Genomic DNA, 20,856 nt, shown 5'->3' with positions numbered 1-20,856 from the left:
GTTTAACTCATTCAGCATGTCACAAGGCCAGACACAACAGGTTTTACATCCCACAGTCCAACACAAAGACAATGCACTGCAGCTTTGGTTTCACAGCTTATGACTGCTTGTAGATAGAACTAGTGTTCATATCAAAACTACAGCATCTAAGTCCGAGCACTCTTTGCACCAACTGATTCTTGCAGTATTCTCTAAGTGTTTCAGTCTCCATTAGCAGAAACCCTTTTCAGTCCTTGTAACAAAACATTTTGTTAATCATTAATCACAAGAACAAAAAAGAAGAGAATGAATCAATGGAATTGTCCAGTCTCCCTTCCAACCCTTACCCCGGCATATGGAATGGTTCACCCAAATATACAAATTCTGTCGTCATTTACTCACCCTCACATTGATCTAAACCTGTATGACTTTCTTTTTCTCTGTGGAACACAAGGAGATGTTAGGCAGAATGTTAGTCTCATTCACCATTCACTTTCTTTGTATGGAAAGAAGGTGCAATGAAAGTGAATGGTGACTGAGCCTAACATTCTGCTTGACATCTCCTTGAGTTCCACGAAAGAAAGTCATATGGGTTTGGACAACATAAAGGTGAGTGCATTTGTATTTTGTGGTGAATTATATGTTTGATTTAGTTGTGTACAAAGACAGAAACTGTCAATAGATTAAAATTGATTAAAATGTAAAGCAACCTATTGCACAATAATAGTGAACATAACATTAATATACACACCAGTTTAATAATGTCAGAATGAAGTCACTCTTATAACAGCTTTATGTAGCCCTTATAGGAACATTCAGCTAATCTCAGAGGGGGGAGGTCATTGTCACACTTCATATTGATGGTCAGTCGTAGTGGCTGTGTTTCGGTATACAGGGCACACAATAGAAGTGTGAAGTGATGCCCATAGAAACTAATGTGTATGGCTTGACTGGGTGATAAGGAGTAACAACTCACACCTGATGTCATTAGAGAAGATGACCAACTGGGGTGGAACACATTTCCACCATCATGGCATGGTAGATGACAAAAAAATTGTGAATTATAACCAACCCCCTCAAGAAATAGTAAATGAAAATATAGGTTACATGGTAATTTGTGTTTTAAAAATGATTAAGATAACACATTCTATGAATTTAGATGCTTAAGCATCAATAGTCTATAAAATCACTTTTCCAATACATCAATTAAACTTCAAACAATAACAATAGACTGAGACAATAAAAGTAAGTTGTTCTAGTCAGGTGTCTACTTTTTTAGAAGTATTAAGAAAAGAAATGCCTCTACTGTGACAGCTTTTTTAAACCTGACCGGGAAATTTCTGTTACTATAGTTTGTGCTCATTAATGTAAGTCACATTTGTGTACTATAACATGCTTTGTCAGGCTACCTAGACAATGACCTTTGTGTGGTATCATCTAAATGAAATGGTTTTATTCAAGTCAAAAATACTACTTATTTTGACTGAATCAACCAAGCGGCAAATGCTCTTTTTAAGGGAAAGGTAGAAATACTTTGCAACTACTGAACAGTTTCACTTTATGTATAGTAACAAAGTGTCTGCTTAAACATGAATAGAAAACATATTTTTAATCCATATTAATGACTGTCCAAAAGCTTCTTTTCATCAGGTACCAATAGCCTGTGTAAAAAAGCTGGTGTTGTGTTGATCAGACATTTAAAAAGAGACTATGTAGCATTTGAGAAAGTGCAATTGTATTTATAAAATGCATGCTGTGGTATTCTGACTTGTGAACATGTACCCTTATAGTTTGATCAACAAAATTCAAATATGCATTATATTTAACAACACAAATTATACATTTAGGAAAACAGCAAATGCATATCTTTGGGTTTATGCCCCTGTAGTGCACTGCAAAATTATTTTGAGGTGAAGTAAATACAGCATAAAAGATTAAGTACTTTCTACATTGAATAAGTTGAAGTATGAACTTGAAAACATTAAGTCAATTTTACATTCAACATGTAGAAAAACATTATCTTATAGACAGTATTGTGTAAGTTTGTGTAAAAGGTAATTAATTACTAACTACTAATTACATCTACAGTGTAATTAGATTACTGTACTAATTACTCAGTCTGAAAAGTAATTGCATTACTTATTACTAATTACTTTCTAAAACCCTTATCAACCTCGACCAGATGAAAAATTCAAGGAGAGACTTGAAACTGTTCTTTTAATTCTTTCAAATAAATCATATAAAATCAAATAAATTATCAATTAAATGGCCAAAGAATTTAAGGGGCTGCATTCAATTAGAAAACATATATTTTATCATTAGACATTAACTAATGTACTATTGTTTTATAGAGAATTGTGCTATAGTTTTACTGTATTTAACGCAATTACATCAGAAGTAACTGTAATTAAATTACTGATGAATTTAGAGTAATCCCTTACGCTAATTTTTTCAATGAAAAAGTTATTTAATTAGTCATTAATTAGTGCAGTAATTAATTACTCAGTAATGCATTACACACAACACTGCTTATATGTCAACGTTATTTATGATTATTTGTTATCTTTACATTGTGTCATCATGCGTCAATCCTTAAAATAGAAAACATTGTCATAATTATTTGGTAATTTGAGTAAATTTCACTAGTAAATAAAATAAGTACATTTTACTCAACTTTTATAAGCTGCTGCTCCCAGCATGCACCGGGATTGAATAAATAATGTTATGTTTAGTAACTTCTTGTTTTGTGCATTCTGAAGTTCATTTTCTGCTCAAAATTGCCAGTTCATGCTCAAAAAACATTCTGTTGATTGTCACGTCATTGTGTTTTGTGCACCAAGTGTTGAGGTCTCGCAGATCTATGTCTTGAACACAATGCCTGTAATGCATGGTGATGTTGTCTCTTCGAATGCTTAGCATGCATTAAGCTTCTCTGTGAGAGACTTCCAAATGTTATGTGGTGCATGATTAAACATTTGTTTGTAAGGAAAGTTTAAGTCATGGCATGTTCTAATATGTTAATTTACACTTTAATAAGTGTAAGTACCATGCAGTAAGTAAAAGTTACTGTGTTTACTGAAATATTTAAGTTAAAGTAACTAACTCACTTTAATTATTATAAAGTCACCATTATCATTTACATAGACAAACTGTGTGCAAAAACATAAAAAATAAAATGAAGTCATTTTTTTTCTCCAGTGTGGTTTCCAGACTTTGTTCAAATTATGTCTAGTCTAGTTATGGGGCCATTATTATGTGGATCGACTTATTGCATTGAATCATTTTCTTTGTAAGCATTAACACAAGAATAGTTAATTAGTATGTAATATAGTACTGCAATACATTGTAATAAATATGACACCGTGTATTGTGTTATTGTAGAAAGTTGTAGGTGAAGACAGAAACTCTTCTCCCCAAAACGGAATCCTCCTCCTGCTCTCTTCACCGCACCCCTTCTTTAGTGATGCTAATGTGGAGAGAAAGAAAGCAGCTGGAGGCGGACAGTGATGAAATTCTATTATCACTGAAGCACTGAAAGAGTTGCAGGCAAGACGCATATTTCTAGCTCGGACCTGTTTTCATTTTCAAGCAAACTAACGTCGTATCAGACAGAACCTTAGATCTACAAACAGTCTTGGTTATAGTTAGTGTAAGTTTCTCTATCTTCTTTTGTGTCCATGTAACAGGCGCGTAAAGAAGAAAATAATTCGTTCGGCGCACACTGAAAAGTGAGTGGATTTGATTTTAAGTCACTCAATAGTTTACGGTGATACTTTAGTGTCACCCATTTGCTCTGTGGGCAGCTATGTACAGCATGCTGGAACACGACATGAAGGCTTCGGTGCCACAGACGCACCAGAGCGCGCAGGGAATAACCCATCTGAACGGCGGAGTAACTCACGGCGTGACGCACGGAGCCACCAAACCGGCTGTCAACAACCAGCAACAGAGTAGCGATCCTATGGACAAAGTTAAGAGGCCCATGAACGCCTTTATGGTCTGGTCTCGGGGTCAGAGGCGCAAGATGGCGCAGGAGAACCCCAAAATGCACAACTCAGAGATCAGTAAGCGCCTGGGCGCGGAATGGAAGCTGTTGACTGACGCGGAGAAACGGCCGTTTATTGACGAGGCCAAGAGACTTCGTGCCCTGCACATGAAGGAGTACCCCGATTACAAATACAAGCCCCGTCGTAAGACGAAACCGGCGATGAAGAAGGACAACCCTGCTGCCAAGTATCCTCTATCAGCCGGCAACTTGCTAGCGGCAGCCGCTGCTCAAGGCTCGGGGGGAAGCCCGAGGATGGACAGCTACGGCTGGGGTCACGCAGGTGGCTATGCTGGCATGCAGACTGATGCTCTGGGCTACAGTCAGCAGCTGGCCCGCTATGATCTGTCTGCCTTGCAGTATCCATCTGCCATGGCCACGGCGCAAACTTATATGAATGGCGCAAACTCCTACAAGTAAGTTCAGAATCTATTTCGCATTAAAAGTGTATGCACCTGCACTGTCTGCCTCAATATATTTATTTGTACAGTATATTGCACATATGAGAAAAGTCCGGAGTCAGTGTGTGACAACATCTTTCTTATTTTTTCTCTCCAGCCCTATGTCCTACAGCAGCACTCCACAGCAGCCCAGCCCAGTCATATCCATGGTAAAACCAGACCAAGTTTCCCACTCTCCCACTGGAGCCCACAGCCACCCGCGAGGTCCTTTACAAGGAGACTTGAGGGACATGATTAGCATGTATATCCCTGGTGGAGACACCTCAGACAGTGGAGCACAGAGAGGCTACTCTAACATCCAACAGCATTACCTCACTGGTACAGCACCTCTCACTCACATCTGATGAGGGAAGTGTCATTACCTTCCCGTATCAAGTCTGGAGGCTTGTAGTGGGCTAACATGATTTGATGTGCCAATGTAGATGCATGAACTTGATATGTAAAAAGAACGAGGGTGTGTGGTCACATTGCTAAACTGAAAACCCAAGGCAGCTGGACATTCGGCCTTGTTGAAGTGCCTCAGAATATTGTGTGGAATGTGTGTCACTCTTATGTCATATATTTTCTACTGTCCTTGTCATTGTTTTCTGCATTTTTAGATAATTATGTCACAGATACCACATGCCTGGTGCACTGGTCTTGGAATTGCTTATAGTTGAGTGCAACATGCCACACTTTTTTCTGTAATTGATTGGTCTGTGGGTTTAAGCCAACCAGCTGACTGGTTGATGTCTGCTTATTTGCATAGTCGAGACCTTTTGCCAGCTAGTTTAATATCTCACTGATTACTGACTTCAAAGGCATAACTGAAAACACTAAATAATGAAAGAAGGGAACAAACCAAGCACACATTCCCTGAGTCGCTGCTTGTCCTGATTATCAAAACACCTAAAAAATTAATCTCCCAATTTTGACTTTTTAGCTTTCACAAAGATTGTGCTGCTATTCATTGATTAGGTAATGAAAAAATTTACAACGCACAATGGTTTAGACATTTTTGTTTGATTTCCAATGTTAGTATAGATACATTTATGCCTGGAGCGTCAACACATTTTTGTTGCATTAAAAAGTGAACATGAACATAGAGATCCTGCTTAGAGGGATTTGACTGTATTTTCTATTAAAAAGAACCATTAATTCTCATCTCCTTTGAGAAATAGAACATTGTGAATAAAACAGTTTCTGTAAAAAGAGGAAAAGTCAAATTTTTTTTGAATAATGTTCATCCAAGAGAGAGAAAAACCTTTATGAGCTTGTTATAAGACTGTTTGACTAAGAATGTATTGTTGTGAAATGTTTCTTTTTACTTTAAAGCCCTTACAGTAAGGGTTAATAATCTTGTATGTGACTTGACAACCTTGATAGAAAAAAAATTTAATAAAGTATTTTATTATTTTTGTACACTTGTCTTTCATTGTTCTCCTTATGTCAAAAAACAGTTCTCATTTTAATCGCACATGCTTTGGCACTTTACAGAAAAGCTGTTTTTCATCCTGAAGACCATCTCCTTTCAGCCATAAGAGGAGTTAATCAAAATGTCATCATACACTTGGTGAAATCGTTAGGATTCGTATGACTTTTCTAAATTTGGCTAATTCGTATGTATTCCTACGACTTTCACTACAGCCAATGACGTCGCGTTTCTAATCATGCATCTAATCTTTGCTTCTGTCACACAGCTTCCTATCATGTTTACACACTACTGATTGGTTAAAAGATTAGATAAGGGGTTTGGGTAAGGGCATAATATTAATAAGTATGTCCTTAACGCCTTATAATGATTTTTATTATAAACGCGTCAGCTGCAGATCTGTTCCTTCCCAGAAACATTTGCTAAATATTTTTAAAAATCATATAAACTAAGTTGAGCACTTAGATTGTGTCGTTCATATGTAGTAAATGCAGGGGGAAAGGCCCACGTTTGTTTAATGATAAGACGACAGGTGTTGCTGTAGGCCTACTATGGCGCCACACATTTTCACGCATTAGACAATAATGTGATAAAGTACTAGTGCTCCAAGGCGATTAATCATTGCGAAATAAATGATTAATTAAATCACATATAGATTTACCTTACATGCCAGCACATTTAAAAGCGACCAGACTCATTTAATTCATCGTTAATACGACAGCGGGCTTATGGTCGCGACATTAACGCGTTTAAGTCGATATGACTATGATATTATAATTAGCTAAAACGCACCAAATTAAGCAAGTAAAGGGAACAATGCATTTAGAAGAACGTTGATTTGAGAGGGACAGGGTCTTGGTGAGTGCTGAGGGGACATCTGACCTCCGTCACCTAACCCCTAGAAGAAAGTGGACATCGAAAACTGATAAGTTAGGAGGACTAAAACACAGAGGTCGGAAGAATATCCCTCCCTTTTTTCTCTCTCTCTCTCTCTCTTTTAAATACTTTGCTCGCTTTTTTTCTAGGAGAGAAAGCGAGTGGCTGTCCGGGCCGTAATTGGCCGTTTCGGAGTCTCATTGTCCTGCGCTTTTGAGCACGCAGGTGCGCGCAGTAAAAGCGCGCAGTTCTCAGCGCCTCTTATGCTCGCCTTTGTTCTCCTTTCTCTCGCTCTCCCACCGTGCAGAAAATTAGCATTGCATTGAGTGCCTCGTCTCCCTCTCTCAGCAGTCCCAAGCTTAACCCGCTCGCTGCTCCCCGCTATTCTCATGGTAATGGTGCAGTCACGACCGGCTAATCGGGGGTGGAGGGGAGGGGAGCAATGGGGGAGATGGCACGGAAGAGTTTTAATAGGGGGATGGGAGTTATAAACATACATTACTCACGCACGCATATTACGACAAATATGCTGCGCTCAGTGCGCTAGACCCATACATTCTATTGCAGGAAGCTGTATGGTGTAGGATGAGTCCAATGTCAGTAACTTCTGTGCTGTTTTAAAAAAAAAATTTAGAGGCAGAATATATAATGAAAACGACCGTGAAAGGCAATATGATATTTGAACTTTGTTATAAAGATTTTATATATATATATAAAGCCATTAAATGAATAAAAAAAAAAAAAGCATTATTATAAATAATACCATTATAAATAAATGTGCTGTGTGTTCCTTAAAGTGATCATCCAGAAGTGGCAAGTGGATGAGGCTGGGAGATGCATGAAACCATAAAGAATATCATCAGATTTAGCTTTGATTAACAAATATTTGTTTTGGTATTAACATCTTATTTTCTGCATTAATCAGTTGGCAAACTCCAAAATTGAGTGACCAGCATGTGTGTGTGTGCCTGAAGTGTTGGTTTGTATGTGTGGGGGTTCAGTTGAAGGGGGAGCAAGATTTTCTTGCTGAAAGCATAAAATCTCCTAGCAACAAACAGGCTTCTACAGGTTGTTCCCAAAGCAACAGCAATCCCCCAAACTACCCCAAAACTCACCCCACAGCCAACAGAGAGAGAAAGTTTCCAGTTGGACAAATTTAAAGTTTCAGCACTCACTCAGACAATTTGGGAAATACATCTTATCTTAGATAAATGTGCCAAAATAAATATGTGTGTGTGTGCAGATTTACCATAAAACCAAAAAACAATTAAAACAGCTTGAAGATAGCCCACCTTCATTTTGCCTTGATTTAGGATTTAGGCAAAACAAACAAAGTATGTTTAGGGTGACCTTCAAATGGTTTATTTGTGTGTAAGAGAATGATAAAGTTATCAGTAATCAGTAGGTCTGGACTAGTAAAAATATAAAATATTAGCATTTTTTGTTGTAATTCCAGTTGTGATATCGAAATGGGCATTTGCACTGGCAAAAATGTCATTATTGGTACAAAAATGTATTATTTTTACTAGTTAGAAGTACAGAGCTGATATGTGTTTGGAATTTCAACTAGTAAAAGATAATTATAGATAACTGTACAAATTATGTTTTGTATAGGAGCGAATAACAGATCATTGAGAAATTATATGAGTCAAAATTACTTTACAGATATCAATAATTGCTTTTTTACTAGTTTAAATTCCACGTTTGATATCAAGAATTGGTATCCTGTGAATAATGACATTATTTTCAATACAGATTATTATGTTTTTACTCGTTAAAACCCAATTACTGATATAAAAAAGCATTTTCACTAGTAGTAATTTTATTGCGGATATGAGTTGTAGATGTCTATAATTCATATCCTGCTTGGAATAGAGAATGTATATCTAACCAGAGTGGGTTGAAGTTTGGCTCTACATGCGTGTGTTTGTAGATATGCTCCAGTTCAGAGCTACAAGCAAAAGCAGGACAAACAGCATACTTCTGCACTGCTGTCTGCTTGATTGCCACCTACAACACAATTATGGTTGACTTGCGCACTCAAACAAAACAAAAAGAGAGACAGAGCAAAGCTGTGCATGTGTCAGATTGAAGGTGTGGTGAGGGGTGTGTGTTTGTATGTGGGAGAGTGATAAAACAAACCCTTACCAACAAAGGCTTGTGCAAGAAATTAACCCCAATACAGACCAAAAAAACTTCAACCAATGAGCAGAATGTCGTCACAATCTTTGTAACTAACGTCACAAATCAACCCTACTATTAGGGAGTCAGTTTCGGTGGCATGTTAATTATTTCAACGTTTCCCTTGAGCATGAATCATCACAGAACATAAGAGACTGTACGTGTTGCTCTAGAATTAGCTCAAATTTAGACATTAAATTACAGAATTACTGAAATCCTCAGATATTATATAAAGAAAAACTTGAAATAGTAATATTTCACTCAATTCAAAATTTGCAAAGAGGGGCATGTTTACAATGAATGCCATAAGAGGTCATACAGGCCAGAATTCGAACTGGACTGTTTTTGGTTCCGGTCTTCGTTAGAAGCAAAGTAAAAACTACAGAAAGAGTGAACCAGATGGAGAACAACAACCATTTTATATGTTACTTGGTGTCAAAAATACTCCAGTCTTATCTTACACAGATGTTGGCTATCATAATTCAAGTCATTTTTATTTGTTTAGCACTTTTCACAACACACATCAAAGCAGCTTTACAGAAAATCATGCCTTAATAGAAAATTAAAACTGTAATATCTATAATGTCTTAGAGTGATCATTGTGTAGTTTGATTAAATATGATTGTAAATTGTGTATAAAATTAAATAATTAAATAATAATAATTGTATTTAGAACCCCAGTGAGCAAGCCAAAGGCAACTGTGGCAAGGAACACTAAACTCCATAATATGTTGGTTAATGGAGGAAAAACAACCTTGGGAGAAACCAGACTCACTGTGGGGGCCAGTTCCCCTCTGGCTAAACAGCATGAATATAATACCAATATTAGTTATTTATGTGCAGTGCAGGTGATAAGTAAGTGTTAAGGGCCAGTGTTTATACAAAGATTTTGTATGATTTGTAAAATAAATGACTAATGTCTTTGAAGTTCAGCCTGGATTAACTGCAGAAGTTTACATCGATGCATTGTCATTTGTTAATTGGCAGATGAAGGCTTTTGTTGGCAGATAATTGATTGACTTGAAGTCTATGTATTCCATTTTAAGAGTGTAGAACATCATTAGACCAAGGTGATGCAGACAGCGATTTCGGTGAGGTCAGTCCAAGGTTCAGGGAGTGGCATATGAAGTATCCCATGTCTTATGGTTAGAGTTGGCGTCAGTTCATCCTCTGAAGTCCATCGTAATAGACTGAAGTGATGTCTGGATGGAACCAGCTGCATTTAGTCGTCATCACTCAGAGACACGTAGCAATGGATTCCAACACCAAGCAGGAATGGAGGTGAATCTGGTCAGCGCTGATAACCTCAAGATAAGAGTCCGATGTTGAGATGGAAACAAATAGAATAATCTTAGCGTAGATGCCATACATTTTTTTGCAGAGTTATAGAGCATGATCACTGTTTCTGGTTCCGGCAGACCTAACCAAAGCAGCCTAATTGTTAGTTGAAGGATAAATTAGGTGTATGCCTGGCTAAATAGATGAGTCTTTAGTCTAGACGGAAACTGAGTGAGTGTGTCTGCGTCCCAAACATTGTTAAGTAGACTATTCCTTAGGAGCCAAATAGGAAAAGGATCTACCTCCTTTTGTGGATTTTGATATTCTAGGAACTATCATAGGCACACTATCATATCACTACAACAGGCCAAAATTTTGCGATCGTAATGAACGTGATGGAATCTAGCGTGATAGAAGGTCACTTAAGTACTGTGAAGCTAGACCATTCAAAGCTTTAAAGTAGTTAACAAAATGTTTTTATTAATACGAAATGTAACAGGTAGCCAATGTAACGATGATAAAATGGGGTTAATATGATCATATTTCTTAGTTCTCATCAGCACTCTGGCTGCTACATTTTGAACCAATTGAAGTTTATTTATTGAACTTGCTGGACATCCTCCCAGTAATGCACTACAATAATCTAGTCTTGAGGTCATGAACGCATCAGAGACAGAGTGCATGTGTTGTAATTGAGCAATATTTCTGAGGTGGAAGAATGCTGTTCTACAAACATTGGAAATTTTATTTTCAAAGGACAGATTGTATCTAATATAACACCTAAGTTCTTCGCTGTAGACGATGTAACAGTACATCCATCGAGAGTCAAATTATAGTTATGGTCTGCTTAATATGACAGAAACCATGCTAATGCAAGTACACAAATGCCAACATAATTCTCCAGCCTATTCAAGAGAATTTTGTACTCTATGGTGTTGAAAGAAGCACTATGATCAAAAGTACTAGAAGTGAAATGCAGCCGCGATCAGATGATAAGAGCAAGCCATTTGTAACTCTGATAAGTGCAGTCTCTGTACTGTCATGGAGTCTAAATCCTGACTGAAATTGTTCATATATACTATTTTTCTGTAGAATTTAATATAGTTGGGAGGGCACAACCTTTTCTAGTATTTTCAACATAAACAGGAGATTTGAAATCGGTCTATAATTAGCCAATATTCCAGGATCAAGCTTTGGCTTCTTAATAAGCAGTTTGATAACTGCCATTTTATAGTTTCTTGCGAAATGTCCTAAGGATAGCGAGGAGTTAATAATATTAAGAAGAGGTTCTGAGATTACAGGGAATATCTCTTTTAAGAACTTAGTTGGTATTGGATCTAACATATATGTTTTGTTAGCTCTTCATGACCTATGACATATTGACCTATTGCTCATGAGAAAAATTATGAGATACTGTTTTCTGTGATACTGTGACAGACGATTGCATAATTCCAATTTGTTTTGGATAATTTAAAATTATTCAGTAAACAGACTTGTGCAGCGTGCCAGCAGCCAACTCGAAGTAGTGAATGCTATCGATACCTCTGACCATCGCTTAATGTCATCTACCCACTTGGGTGAGGCACTGTCAAAGACAATGATCGATCGCAACTCTAAAGTATCGGCACTATGGAGCCATATGTATTTTTTGGGGGGCAAATGTTTGTTTTTGTCCAAAATGAATACGCTACACATTGGCATACATCAAAGCAGTGAATCGTGGAACACTTCTGCATGCAGGACAAAGGTGGATAATGAGATTAATAAAACACCTTCTGTTGAGAATTCAGCGACAGGAGGTTGAAAGTTCTGCTGAAAATGGTCTGTGCATACCAAATTCAAAAGTGCTGCCCCCAGTGGCCGAAGCTGGAAGTGTTGTTGAGGTTACATGTCCTTAGGGTGGTGGCAAAAGCGAGTTGTTTTTTAGTTGTATATTACCTAATACAGTCAACTGGAAAGCACATTTTATTAATCCTACTCTCTAACCAAAACCCCAACCCTAAACCTAACCATCAGTGGAGAAATTATGTTGAAAATAATGAGCAAAAATGAAAGCTCTGAATCACGCTCACATTTGTTTGTGTGAACATGTTTACTTTCTGGTTTCCACAGGCCCAGAACCCATGTTTCTGAGATGGGGCACACACAACACTACCAGAAGCACAGTGGTGAACACATTTTAATTTATGCAAAAATGTCTGATGGGGATGGCGCTTGTCACTAGCTCGGCAGAATGCGGTCGATTTCAGGATCCATGAACATTTGGGAGCAGCATGTCAATTTCATGTGATCATGCTGTTGGAGGAACATGTTTGCTGCACTTTCTAGAAATCTATGGAAAAGGCTGTTGTCACAAACACAAGTGACTTCTTTCGTTGTTCAAGTAGATTCACACTGACGTAACTGTACTTCATACAGAGTAGATTTTTAGTGGCCTACTCTTTTCACCCTTCATCAGAAATTCAACCTTATTATTTAGGGGGCCTATCCTTTCACCTTTTCCCTCCCTCCCTCAAACACACACACACACACACACACACAAACACTTGCCTAAATACCTGCCACAGAAGAAATGTTATTTTTCTATTCTATTTTGTATTTGTTTCTTGGTAAACTAACCAAAAGTATTTGGTTTTACCAAACTGTTTTAGTGAGAAACACAGGTCTTGAACTTTATTGAAATTTCAACATATTCATAACTTTCAGGGAATAAAATGACAAGAATAATATATTAATTATGTGATGCATGTATGTCCATTGTTGAACATTGTTACACAAATTAAATAACCTGTACAATAAAATTGTCAGGTAACCTAAAAAATGTGCTTCATGTTACATGGCTACCAACCTGACTACATAAGCTTACAAGAATAGAAGTAATTTTAAGCATTAGATAAAGTAAAAAAAGATACTTAATGAACTATTCCAGGTTACTACAATTTACAGTGTGAGTAAGAGTAAGTAAGAGAAATGTAATTGAGTCCATAGGGCCAAAAACACTTCTGCATTGATTCAAAAGTTTTAACGGCATGTGTTTTTTCAAAAATGTAAAACATGAATGGAAGTATACAGTCAGATCTGTATCATCCACCAAAAGCCACTCTTGTGAAGCCCACACAGATAGAAATACTCACCAAACATCAAGACCGCATTCTTCAGATATACGTAAAAACTGCATCAATGGACTGCTTATCAGAAACAACCGAACAACACAGAACAAAGTGCAGAGATATACAGATATAAAACTCACACATTTATAAAAAATGTACATGTAAAAGTTATAAACATGGAATATGCATGCAAATCACTTTAATTTTAACAGACTGTATAATTGTCATGCTGTATAATTTTTCAAGTCTTCATCTGCAGTGTGCACACAAACACACATAATTCTTTCAGACCCTCAAGGGCTGGGCACACAAACACACGCATGGCATAGTGTTTCCACACAGCTGAGCAGATTAGATCATTATTATCGTAGATTGAGATCTGTCGAACAGGTAAATAAGGAGAGAACCACACGCATATACACACGCTTTATGACTCATGTTTCAGCGAGTTTTCATTTCTTCGGAAACACACACATCCCACACGGAGAAGACCTCCCACAAAGCAGACAGAGCCAAGACTACACAAGCAGACCCAACAAACAAACAACCCATACAGAACAGGGGGACATGCTGTCTGCCATTTCAATACCTTTAAATGTCTTGTTGACTTCACAACTAATCCCCAAGACACTTTCACTCACATGACTAAAAAAAAGGTTATATAAAAGGATAAAACGACATCATTATTTAAAAAAAGATTTACAAATAAATGTAATGAGGATCTTTTATTGGTAAGGGAACATTTTATTTCAAATAATGTCTAACCTGCCGTGTAAATTTTAACAATGTTAAAATAAAACTGATTCATATCTTAAAACTGAGCCAAGAGGAGAATTAAAAAACTCAGAAAACATTACTGAATCAAAAAACGTTTTTACTTAAGAGATGCAAATTCACATTCAGAAGTATAAATGCATTCAATTCAACATAGTTGAAGTGAAAGACATACAAATATTACACTACATGCAATTACAAACATAGTATAAGAATAGATCAACCGTATACATGTACAGAAATTTACACTTGCAATATTCACATGTAAAAAAAAAAAAAAAAAAAGACTTTTCTGCCACCTAGTGGTCTATTTCTGCCAATGCAAACGCATTTACAGGTAATCGTAACTTCTACTGAAAAGTGAAAAGTAGTTTTTCAGAATTGTCTTTTTTCTTTTTCTTTCATTTGATCTTTTTGCTAACAGAAACTCAACTCAACATCATTATGCACTTCAGTATGTAGGTGTCATGACATATGCATGACTATAGTAAAGAAAGTGTACTGTATTAACTAATAAACAGTGAGGTTCTACTCAGGTTACAGGGGAAAAACTGAATGGTATGTCTGAATGTAACTATAAAGGATCAGATTATTGGTAGATGTATAGAGGTATTATTGTGCTTGTTTTGATCTTTCTCTTATGTTCTCACTGGGTAAACTAGTCAGTGCTGACACAGAGCAGCAGTTTGGCTCAAACCTAAACCACTAGCTCCCAATCAATCTAAATCTTCTGTTTGATAAATAATGTACTTCAAATAAACACATCAATAAAATGTCTCTGTAATGTCAGGATCAGGAAATGCTGTACATTAGAAGAGGAAACATTTCTGCAGTAAGTACTACATGCAGTGCTGGTCCCAGCCTTTTGGGGCCCCCAGCATGAATTCATGCGGGGGCCTCCAGCAGTGTGTTCGTATCCGCCAAAAAGATTACACATTCCAATTTGATGGAAATTTGTTATGAAACTGAAGTGCGCAAATGTTATAAATAGGCTAAAAGTATTATTTGAGTGTGTAAACTATATAAAATATCAAACAATTAACCATGGACAAGAATTAAAAAAAAAAATAAAATTAAAAAGAAGAAGATTTAAAGACTGATAACATAAAAATGTCATTAAGACAACTAATCAGTGAAAAAATAGATATCAAATTTTGATTGACAGCTCACATAAAATAACGCTCTAGCACCATCTAGTTTTCTAAATAAGTAATAGCACACATACTGTATATGAGAGTTCACCAGTTGAACGCATATTTTTTCTGACCGCATATTTTACTGAAAAACATTCAAATATATTTTTTTCTTTCATATTTTTCTAATACTATGGACAAGAAGATCAAATGGATATTGTGACACAAATTAAATGTGGCATTTCTAACGTAAAACAGTGGTATCGAAGATCGACCCCTGGTGTATGAGTATGATAATGATAAGATTAAATAAGAATTTTAAACATAATATGATAAAAGTAAACTTTATGATATAAAAAAATGGAAATAAAATAATTCATTATTAATAAATATAATAAATTGTAAGAATTGTAACAATTTATTAGGAAACATACGACTTCTTTATGGTTGACATTACATTTAGGCTATATTAGCATGTTTTTTACATGTTTACATGACAAGTAATAAAAGTAAGGCTTCTTATAACATCTTTGACAGCACGGGGGCTCTATGCAACTTGCGTATATGGAGGACCTGCACTGACTAGATTTTGTTTAGCAAATCAAAAAAAGATGCTAGTTCACACCCAACAGGAGTTGCGCAATAGCAATTATGAGGGCACCACAGTGCCATGCTTGGCCACTTATCAACTCAGCAGTTTAGATTAGATTTGCTTAAAATAAAACATTTCTATGATGAGCCAGAGGCGCCAGTTCGAGAGAGACACAGATACATGCGGCCACTGTGTGTGTGTGTGTGTGTGTGTGTGTGTGTGTGTGTGTGTGTGTGTGTGTGTGTGTGTGTGTGTGTGCGTGCGCGCGCTGATTTAAGTTCATTTATTACATTAAAACTTACATTCACTGCTCTGCCGGTTACCGCCTCCTCCTTAACCATCCTTACCACGTTATATTGGTGGCGAAATCCGGGAAGGAGGAGGGATGCGCTGTCACGGAGTTCTCGCCGCTGGCATCCGACAAGGGAGCAGGCCATCTGCCTGGGGACGGAGGGGTCGCAGCCGGCCGCCGAGAGTTGGGAGAACTGCTTTCATCAGCTGAGAAAGGGGAAGAGCCGATCCATCTGCCAGGGGTCAGAGGACTTGCTGCCGTCCGCCAGGGGAGGAGCGAGCTGTCGTCCACCAGAGGTCGGAGGAGTGGCCAAGGACCAGGCAACATTGTGTCTGGGGAAGCGAGACAGTTTTCTCTCTCTCTCCTTCTGTTGCTCTACCTCGCTCTTTCCATCGATAAGCGGTAAGACTCGTCACCTGGGCTGTCATAATCTCTAACACCTGTGTCTTGTAATAGTGATGGTGGAGGGAGACCTAAATAGGCAGACAGACATGGCAGTATGCAGAGAGATTGTTCCTGCATCAGTGAAAGTTACGACTCGTTTGTCTTTACGTGGCTACTAAGAGCCCTTTTATTTTTTGTGAGTGATGCTGAAGAGTAATAAAACTCACATTGACAGTTCGCTGCCTCCTGACTCCTCTATTGCTCAATTTACGAACTTGTTACAATGATGCCGAAACCCAGGAGCAATCAGGGGAAACGTAGTCATGGAATTTTCACCACTGGGCGAAGTGATCAAGTCCCTTGCTGGCATCCAGCAAAGTCAACATCAGGCCCTCATGGAGTTACACCTGGAGCAGGCACAGCGTTTCCAACTCCTGCTCCAGGCTCAAGCAGAGGACCGACAGGTATTCCGGAGCCTGATCGACAGAGAGGGGGCTGCCGCTGCGACCCCGGAGCTCTCATCCCCGGTGACCCTCATCAATGTGGGCGGTCCGCCTGTTACCACTCCTCTCTGGGGAAGCACAACTATCGGCCCAACAAATTCCTGCCTCCAGCCTGCTATATTTTTGAGATCTGATGAAGGCCATCATGCAACAGTCCTGAACAGAACCACCAGCATTTCAGGTCCCTGAAGTTCGGGAAACACGGCCACGCGTTTGCTTTTGCACAACAGCTCCGGGATGCGGAAAAGTCGGAAATGGTTGCTGGCTGAGGGAACCCGCGGCACCGTGGATATCGTTGACCTGGTGACACTGGAGCAATTATCCATAAATTATTAAAATTTTTTTGTCCAAAAATCTCCCAGCTTCCTCAGGGGATGGCAGAGTGGGTCCAGTGTCACTGCCCGGTGTTGCTCGATGAGGCCATCCAGCTGGCCAAGGACTACATGACAGCGTTTCTGGGAGGCAGCAATCCAGAGACTATTCCTTCTCTATCTCTCTCCCCTGCATCTAAGGGAGTTCCCTGAGGGGGATGTCCATCTAAAGCAGTCACGTGACGAGTCCCTCAAACATGCGTTTGACCATCGATGGTCATCGCTTCAGCCTGGTGTCACACTCACATACCCATATTTTTATATATATATATATAAATATAAATATATATATATATATATATATATATATATATATATATATATATATATATATATATATATATATATATATATATATAAAATGCACTTATGCCCTTCCCTTTAAGTACAGGCTCCCCATCATTTACACAACTGCCTGCATTCAGGCCGTTATAATTCCATAAAGTCACTAACACTTTATTGTAAATAAACTCCCTTCCCGACTGGGTTCATAGGGAGTTAATTCATACTATATGACTGTAGTTTATATTTGTTATGAGATCTCTCCTCCTGGCCATACAAGGATTACTCACTGTGGCATGCTCATTAGACGTCTCATTAGACTGCGCCACCATGTTTCCTCTCTGGGAAGTTATGTCGTGTTTTGTGCGGGGTTGGGATTCTGTTCCCCATATGCGTTAATAAATGCAATGTCAAGTGGACTGAGTCATAATGTTCCCCTACTCATGGGCTGTGATTTGTCAGATTACAATTAACATGCTCCTCCTGAACCTCTGTTAATTAACTCCAAATATTGTATCTATTTCAAACATTATAACTCTTTAGCAGGTCTTATCAGGGCCGGACTGGGACATAATTTCAGGCCGGGAAATCCTACACCCATCCAGGCCATCCTATGCACCCAAATTAAATTTAGAAACACGGACAACCTTGTTTAGGTTGTCCGTGAGCTGATACAACGAGACGTTGTAAATGGGCGTGACGAATTCGGCGGCAAACGCTTCATCCCCGCCAGTGAGACGCACCTATAGCCGACAGCTTGGGGACGGCGGCAAAACGAAGCCATGCGGACATTTTTTGCTATCTGGGGTATAACGTTTGTAATGGTGGAGAATTTTATTCAGACAAAAAATCGAGTTATTTGTCATTTATCTAAATTATTACAGTTGTCAAACGCGACTGATTCCATTATAAATTTCCTTACAAATGTAGAAAAAGGACCGTTTAATTTAATTCCTAGCTCACACATGCTTGTATAATATATATCTTCAGAAGAGATATGATTGAAATGGGTGAGAAACAGATCAATATTTAAGTCCTTTTTTACTATAAATTCTCCTCCTTGCCAGGTGGCGATATGCACGAAGAATGTGAATTGTCGAAAACAAAACAAGAAAAATGTGTAAGTGAATGTGGAGATTAATAGTGCAAAGGACTTAAATATTGATCTGTTTCTCACTCAGACTTATCAAATCGCTTCTGAAGATATGGATTTAACCACTGGAGACTTATGGATTACTGTCATGCTGCCTTTGTGCTTTTGGAGCTTCAAAATGTTGGAACCCATTCACTTGCATTGTGAGGACCTACCGAGATGAAATATTTTCTTAATATCTTCATTTGTGTTCTGCAGGAGAAAGAAAATCATACACATCTATGGCATAAGGGTGAGTAAATGATTATTGAATATTCATTTTTGGATGAACTATCTCTTTAATAGTTTGGTATGTAAAATATAAAAGTCTTTGAGGGCTGAAGAACGTCATTTGTGCTCTCATTTTCCAGCGCCCTCCTGTGGAAAGTAAATTTATATCTGAATCAGACAGCTGTCAATCAATACACAAACAATGCAGTTCCATTCACATCTACCCTCACTCATTGACTTACAATAATAAAACAAACTGAACGGAATATAACTAAATATTTTGTGTCACATGTTTTAATTGTCTGTTTAGGCTATTTGATAATAAACGGCATCTCTGTAATCAACTGATCACTGGAAAGGAGATTTGCATTAACGGATACTTATTTTGTGCATTTTGTGTTTTTGTGTGTGTGTGTGTGTGTGTGTGTGTGTGTGTGTGTGTGTGTGTGTGTGTGTGTGTGTTTGTGATTTACGAGGACAATTTTGTAAGTTACAAACTGGTAATTACAAGGTTATTATGCTATAAATGTGATTTATGAGGACATTTCTAGTGTCCCCATAATTCAAATCGCTTAAAAATCATACTAAACAATGTTTTATTGAAAATGTAAAAATGCAGAAGGTTTTCTGTGAGGGTTAGGTTTAGGGGTTGTGTTAGGTTTAGAGGATAGAATCTATAGTTTATACAGTATAAAAGTCATTATGTCTATGGAAAGTCCTCATAATGATAGGTAGACCAACATGTGTGTGTGTGTGTGTGTGTGTGTGTGTGTGTAAGGTAGAATAAAATGTTCATGTCAAGTGGACTTGAAATGTTAAAATGTTAATTTTGTGAAGCATTTCATCAATATAAAATGCATACTATACTACTATGAAGCTGTTTTGTTTATATTCAACAAAATTCATTTTCCCCTTTTTATTACCTTTTTTGAAAGATTTTTACAATGTACTTTGTATGAATCATTGTTGAATTGCATATGTACTGTATATGACATGTTCCTGTTTGGCTAGTGTTCTAGTATTAACTTTTTAATGAAGCTGTAAAGGGTGTGTTTCAGAGGTTTGGGGTTAGGCAAACAGGAAAAGCCTTTAAAGGAAAGTTGTGTTCTTGCAGTTTTCCAGAAACCATGGTTGTACCGCTCAAACATAAACATCAAAGCTCTGACTAATGCTGTGTGATGAACAATGTGTGCTTAATATCAGTAAATGCAATTTTGTAAACTCCTTAAACTTCTTTGATGTTTATATGAACACAAATTGTTCAATATGAGATACAATAAAGTATAGCCTATACTTATTGCTGTTTTATGTAAAGTAAATCTAAACTGTATGTGAGAAACAGTCATTTTATAATTCTCCTGAAAGAATGGCATAGAAAATGTCATATTGATGGTCTTTCGGATAATGCTGTATACAGTGTTGGTGTCATGGTGTTTTTCCTTCAATACAGAAACAGTCCAAAGTCCCACACAGCACTTGATTTAGACAAGTGAATACAATATATCACACACATATGGGCCATTCTTCCTTGTTTGTATGCAGTTGTAAGCTCTAACTGCAACTGAATAATTGAAAATGTACCGTTTCCACTTGTTATATAAGCCATAGCCAGATTTCTGTGCTTGCAACAAATGAAATGCATAAAAGCATATGAACTCTCAAGTATGGGTTTAGACTGTGGTTTTAATTTTGAAAAGATCGGTGATGGTTGTTTGAAAAGTCAAACAAAGGTTGTTCAAAAGTTATCCATATTTTAAAAGGCATCATGAACAACTCAAAGAAAAAAAAAAGAGGAAAGAAGGTAAATGAATATTATGTTGG

General features: G+C 37.6%; 1 protein-coding gene across 1 annotated transcript; it reads left to right on the top strand.

The window, feature by feature from the left end:
- Window positions 1-3,507: 3,507 nt before the first annotated feature.
- LOC127640227 (transcription factor Sox-19a) lies at window positions 3,508-5,842 on the top strand. The gene is made up of 2 exons (XM_052122682.1): window positions 3,508-4,440; window positions 4,583-5,842. The coding sequence occupies exons 1-2, from the start codon at window positions 3,785-3,787 to the stop codon at window positions 4,827-4,829; spliced, it is 903 nt and encodes a 300-aa protein (XP_051978642.1). The 5' UTR covers window positions 3,508-3,784; the 3' UTR covers window positions 4,830-5,842.
- The last annotated feature ends 15,014 nt before the right edge of the window (window positions 5,843-20,856 follow it).

The sequence above is a fragment of the Xyrauchen texanus genome, chromosome 4 (genome assembly GCF_025860055.1).
Source record: "Xyrauchen texanus isolate HMW12.3.18 chromosome 4, RBS_HiC_50CHRs, whole genome shotgun sequence".
Taxonomy (NCBI): Eukaryota; Metazoa; Chordata; class Actinopteri; order Cypriniformes; family Catostomidae; genus Xyrauchen; species Xyrauchen texanus.
The sequence above is the reverse complement of the archived record's forward strand: the minus strand, read 5'-3'. Positions and strand labels throughout refer to the sequence as shown.

Coding starts and splice junctions, on each gene's coding strand:
- LOC127640227 (XM_052122682.1), top strand. CDS start 3,785: ATGTACAGCATGCTGGAACACGACATGAAGGCTTCGGTGCCACAGACG. Junction 4,441..4,582: donor AATGGCGCAAACTCCTACAA/GTAAGTTCAGAA, acceptor TTTTCTCTCCAG/CCCTATGTCCTACAGCAGCA.